We start from the raw sequence: 5,620 nt of genomic DNA, 5'->3' as shown, positions 1-5,620 counted from the left end.
GTTTTGGTTGTAGTCAAAACAATATTATGATTAATGGTATTTGTACAACAAATATAAATTGTAAAACTCAAATTGGTAATGATTGTGTTGAATGTAATGATGGATATTATCTTAAAAATAATAATTGTATTAAATGTGAATCACATTGTAATAAATGTTATTTATCAAATAATGGAAGTATATGTTATTTATGTGAAGAAAATTATGGATTAATTAATGGAGAATGTAAACTTCTTGATGAAATACATTGTTCTTCAATAGAAAAAGAAAAAACATTTTGTAGTGATTGTAATAAACAATATTATTTGGATAATAATAGAAATTGTCAAAAAATAACAATAAATGATTGTATCTATTCTCGTGATAATATTAATTGTTTAAAATGTTCATCAAATAAAATTCTTACAAGAAATAATAATGGTGAATTTACTTGTGGAAAGATATTACCTGATAACTGTGAACAATCAAATGAAAATGGATGTTTAAGATGTAGTGATGGATTTTTCCTTTTGAACAATGAATGTTCTAAATGTGATGATAATTGTAATACATGTTATGGTACTAAAACACAATGTATTACTTGTAACTTTGGTTATACTTTAGATACAAATTATCATTGTAATTTCATTGGAGAGCAAGTAAAAAAATGTAAAACATTCTTACCAAATGCTCAAGGATGTGCTGTATGTAAAGATGGATATTACTATAAAAATAAACAATGTTATGAATGTGATGTTTCATGTTCGACTTGTGTTTTAAATAGTAAAACATGTACAACATGTAATGTTAGTGGTAGTTATTTCTATGATAATTATAAAAAAAATTGTCAACATATTTCATCATTAACTCATTGTATTAATATTACAAGTACTGGATGCTCTGAGTGTGAGCCAGGTTATTATATTAATAATCAATATTGTTCACCTTGTCTTTTACAATGTGCCACTTGTAGTAATAATTTTGAATGTGACTCATGTCCAGAAAATTATGTATTAACAAGTGAATCATACACATATAAAAATTGTTTATATTATACTAATATAAGTCATTGTACTTCTGCAAAAGAAAGTAAATGTAGTTCTTGTGAAGAAAACTATCAATTATTAAATGATGGGACCTGTGAAATAAAACAAAATTATTTTATTGTTATTGGAATACCAATTATAATTTGTATTATAATAACTTTAATAATTATTATTTGTATTGGAAGTATTGTACTTTATATAACAAAGAAACAAAAAACAAGAAATAGCAGTTTGTGAATTTGAATTAGCAAAATCAAATATACAATTTGTTGTAATTAATAAAGAGTGTGGGTTAATAGTAAATAAAACAAAACTTGATTTTCAATTTGACTATAATGAAGAAACATTTATTCCAGTAGGAATGGAAACACGTGATATTATTTGTATTGGTAATGAAAAGTGTCATTTATTAAAAATTCAATTATCTACTAAAGAAAATACTAATAAATTTTCTATTAGAACAAGTCCACAATTAGTTTCTTTGAAAAAAGGAAAAGCGTGTGAATTTGAAATATTTATTAAACCATTATGTACTTGTGTTATAGATGAATATATTGTAATCTCTTGTTTAGATATTAAAAGAGGAATTAAGTATTATTCAGAAATTAAAGTAAAATGTGAAACAGAAATAACAAGTAGATTAGATCCAGATGAATTAAAAGAAGATAAAAAACTCGGAGAAGGATCATTTGGAATTGTCTATTTAGGAAAATATAGAGGAAATAAAGTAGCAATAAAGAAAATGAAACAAATAAGTGAATCTGATATGAATAGAGAAATGAAAGAATTTAAAAAAGAAACAGATATGTTAGATAAATTTAGAAATGAATATATTGTTCATTTTTATGGTGCAGTATTTATTCCAAAAAAGATATGTATGGTAACAGAATTTGCTGAATATGGTTCATTACAAGATTTAATTAAAAAAAAGAAAAACGAATCCTATTAAACTTAAGAAAAAGATTAAACTATTATTGGATGCTGCTAAAGGATTAAATTATCTTCATTCAAATGGTATATTACATCGTGATATTAAACCTGATAATATTCTTGTATTTTCCTTAGATACTAATATTAAAATAAATGCTAAATTAACTGATTTTGGAAGTGCTAGAAATGTTAACTTGTTAATGACAAATATGACATTCACTAAAGGTATTGGAACTCCTGTTTATATGGCTCCTGAAGTTCTTAATAAAGAACATTATAAAACACCAGCCGATATTTATTCATTTGCTATAACTATGTTTGAAACAATTAAATGGGACAATCCTTATTCAAAAGAAGTTTATAAATTCCCATGGACTATTGCTAGTGCTGTAGTAGAAGGAAAACGCCCAGACATTTCTTCGTATGAACCAAATCTTAAACACATCATTGACATGTGTTGGAAACAAGAACCTAAAGAACGATTTATTTCATCTCAAATAGTAACTGAATTGACTAAATACTTCACAAGTATTGGAATTAACGATATTTATAATATTCCTTCAAGTGAAAAGTTCAATGATAATTAACATAAAGTGAAAAAAAATTAATTCTTAAGAAGAAAAAAGGGAATTTTATATTAATTATTAAAACTTGTTAATATTTTTGTTATTGAAAAATTTTTTCATTAAGAAATAATAATTTAATTTTAAACAGAAATCAAAGAGAACTTAAATTAAATAACTATATATATATTTGGCTTATGCATAATACTTCTAAAGTTAATATTTTTATTTTTTGTATTTTAATTGGGTATTGTTTTTCATCAGAAATTAAAATATTACAAATATCAGATATCCATTATAATAATGCATTTAATATTGATTATCCAAATCAGTGGTGTCAATCAAATGACTTAACTCCTAAAACTGATTTAGATCATAGGTATGGCATTATTAATTGTAATCCCCCTATTGATCTTATTGATGCTGTTTTTGAACATTCATCAAAACAAGCAAAATATTCAGCAATAGTATTATCAGGAGATATTTGTTCTCATGAATTAACTGATTCACTTTATCGCCAATGCAATGAGATATTAGTTAAGAAATTGAAACAATATTATGGTGATACTCCAATTATTTTTGCAATGGGAAATAATGACACACCAACCCCCAAAAATATTACATGCTCTGATCAGTATTATGAATTTTTATATAATAAATTTGTTGATTATATTCCAAGAAATCAAAAAGAACAATACCTTCGTAATGCATGTTATAGCCAAACTGTTGATGGACAATTATATATTGTTATTAACACTAATTTATTAAATCCATTCCAACATAATGACTGTGGTGTTTTGGATTGGTTAGAAAAGCAACTTTCTATTGCTAAAACTTCATCACTTCATCCAATTATTGTTGGTCATATTCCACCAGGAGTATCTTCTTATGACCTCAAAGCACAACTAAAAGAAGAATATCAAAATAGATTATTTACAATTATTAAGAAGTACAAATCAACTATAAATTCATTCTTACTTGGACATATTCACCGTGATGAATTTAGATTACTTCCATCAGAAGATCCAGTTGTTATGTTAGTTGCTATTGGAATTAGTCCTGTTTATACTAATAATCCTGGATATAAAATATTTTTAACAACACCAAATAGAGCAGAAGGGTATATTGATTCAACTCAATATACTATGAATCTTAATGAATCAAATATTCAAAAATTCCCAGTATGGTTTAAACCTTATTCTTTCATTACGGAATACCAAGTAAAAGATATTTCTATTTCATCATTACAACAAGTAAAATCATTAATCTTTAATGATGTCATGAAAGGGTCAATGTATCGATGGAGAACTGTTGGATTATATGATCTTAATGAAATCCAAATTAAATGTGCTATAACAGCAACTTCTAAAGAAGAAATGTTACAATGTACTCAATCATCTACTTGTGTTGGTTTAAAATATTAACAAATAAACATAAAATAAAAAAGTTAATTTAAAGGTTAAGTTTTCTCCCTTTTAGAAGTTTTGATAAATCAATTCAAAGAAAACATAGTTTGAATGGTAGTTAGATATTTCTTTGAAATAGCAGGACGTTTTAATTTTAATGCAGCAGTCAATAATTCATTTTCTGCAGTCCATTCTTCTTTAACAAAAGAAAAGTGTTTAACTTTTTGTCTTTCAGTTAGTCCTTCTTCATTTTCTTTTAATAATAATTTTGCTTTATTTAATACTTCTTTGTCTTCAATAGCTTCTTCAAATGGTTTATTTCCACTTAACTCAGCAATAACAGCTTTATTTGGAACAATTAAAGCAACAACAAAATCATGAAAAGAATCTGCAAAAACACAAATGTTTTCAACTAACTTATTACTACTATATTTTGATTCAATCAGTTCTAATGAAATATATTCTCCACATGGTTGTTTAACAATATTTTTCTTTCTATCAATAATACAAATATGTAAATCATCAGTTATCTTTGCAATATCACCTGTACAGAACCATCCATCTTCGGTAAATGCTTCTTTATTTTCTTCTGGTCTATTGAAATACCCTTTTGTTACAGGAAGTCCTCTAAACAATAATTCACCATGAGGAGGATGATCTGAAGTCATATGTCCAAGTTCTGGAACATCTCTTAATTTAACTTCATACATCGGAAGAACAACACCAATTGATGCAGTTGTTGGATCTCTATGTGGCATTGCACATGCAGCACCACAAAGTTCAGTCATACCAAATCCTTGCATAACAGAAACATCAGGTAAAATTGCTTGAAGGAAGTATTGTAACTCAGCAGGAAGAGCAGAACCACCAATAACAATTGCTTTTATATTAGTACCAAGAAGAGAACGACATAATGGTTTAAAAATCATAGCATCAACTAATTTAACTAATGGCATAAAAAGAAATGGTGTTCTTAAATCATAATCAACATAACACTTTCTTTTAATCCAATAACCAGCTCCAAATAATACTTTCTTAAATTTAGGTTGTTTTTCAACAGTTTCTAATATTCCTTTACGAACTCTATTAAAGACAGTTGGAACTCCAATCATAGCTTCTGGACTAAACTCAACTAAATCTGAGTTACAATTAAAACATCCTCCAGAAGTTAATGTTCTAATTCCAGCATATCCAATAGTACCAAAATCCATTAACAATGCAAATTCAATTCCAATTTCAAATATATGTGCTAATGGTAAATAAGCAATAAATCGTTCTCTATTAAATTCTAATACATATTTATATCCACATGATAACATTAATATTTGTTTTTGATTTACTAAAACTCCTTTAGGACTTGCAGAAGTACCTGATGTATACATAATAATTGCAAGATCATCTGCATGTACTTCTGGATATTCTGTTGATTCTTCAGATAGTAATAAATGTTTAAAACTTAATTCATCATTTTCTTCTCCATCAACATTAATTACTTTAATTGATTCTTTAAGATGAATTTTTGGTAATCTTTTTACTGTATCTTCTGATACAACAATTGCTTTAATATCAGTTTCTTCTAATGCAATTTTAACTGAATCATCTCCTAATGTAGCATAAACAGTAACTATAACAATTCCTTGACGAGTAGCAGCAAGTAAGAAAGCCATCCATTCATATCTTGTTCACAAAAAATACC

The 5,620-nt window shown here is 26.2% G+C and overlaps 3 protein-coding genes across 3 annotated transcripts in view, besides 4 other annotated features; 2 read left to right on the top strand and 1 right to left on the bottom strand.

Annotated features, from left to right (window-relative positions):
• Nucleotides 1-2,542, top strand: part of EDI_350430 (protein serine/threonine kinase, putative) — a gene marked incomplete at both ends in the record, with an annotated part of 6,905 nt that extends 4,363 nt beyond the window's left edge. Inside the window, 3 exons of the mRNA XM_001735320.1 lie at nt 14-1,254; nt 1,325-1,927; nt 2,016-2,542. Coding sequence (XP_001735372.1) covers nt 14-1,254; nt 1,325-1,927; nt 2,016-2,542 — 2,371 coding nt within the window. The remainder of the gene's footprint in view (nt 1-13; nt 1,255-1,324; nt 1,928-2,015) is intronic.
• Nucleotides 1,160-1,200: a sequence feature (AT_rich).
• A 41-nt stretch (nt 2,543-2,583) lies between the features above and the next one.
• Nucleotides 2,584-2,666: a sequence feature (AT_rich).
• Nucleotides 2,667-2,715: 49 nt separating this feature from the next.
• EDI_350420 (sphingomyelin phosphodiesterase, putative) lies at nt 2,716-3,942 on the top strand (the record flags this gene model as incomplete). Its single annotated transcript, XM_001735319.1, has 1 exon — nt 2,716-3,942. The coding sequence occupies one exon, from the start codon at nt 2,716-2,718 to the stop codon at nt 3,940-3,942; it is 1,227 nt and encodes a 408-aa protein (XP_001735371.1).
• Nucleotides 2,735-2,763: a sequence feature (AT_rich).
• Nucleotides 3,930-3,975: a sequence feature (AT_rich).
• Nucleotides 3,976-4,010: 35 nt separating this feature from the next.
• The window catches only part of EDI_350310 (long-chain-fatty-acid--CoA ligase, putative), a gene marked incomplete at both ends in the record, with an annotated part of 1,770 nt that continues 160 nt past the window's right edge, over nt 4,011-5,620 (bottom strand). The window contains one exon of the mRNA XM_001735318.1: nt 4,011-5,601. Within this exon, the coding sequence (XP_001735370.1) occupies nt 4,011-5,601 (1,591 nt within the window). The remainder of the gene's footprint in view (nt 5,602-5,620) is intronic.

Source organism: Entamoeba dispar, genomic scaffold (assembly GCF_000209125.1).
Source record: "Entamoeba dispar SAW760 scf_1105229459049 genomic scaffold, whole genome shotgun sequence".
NCBI lineage: Eukaryota > Evosea > Mastigamoebida > Endamoebidae > Entamoeba > Entamoeba dispar.
Note: the sequence above shows the minus strand (reverse complement) of the source record. Positions and strands in the feature narration are given on the sequence as shown.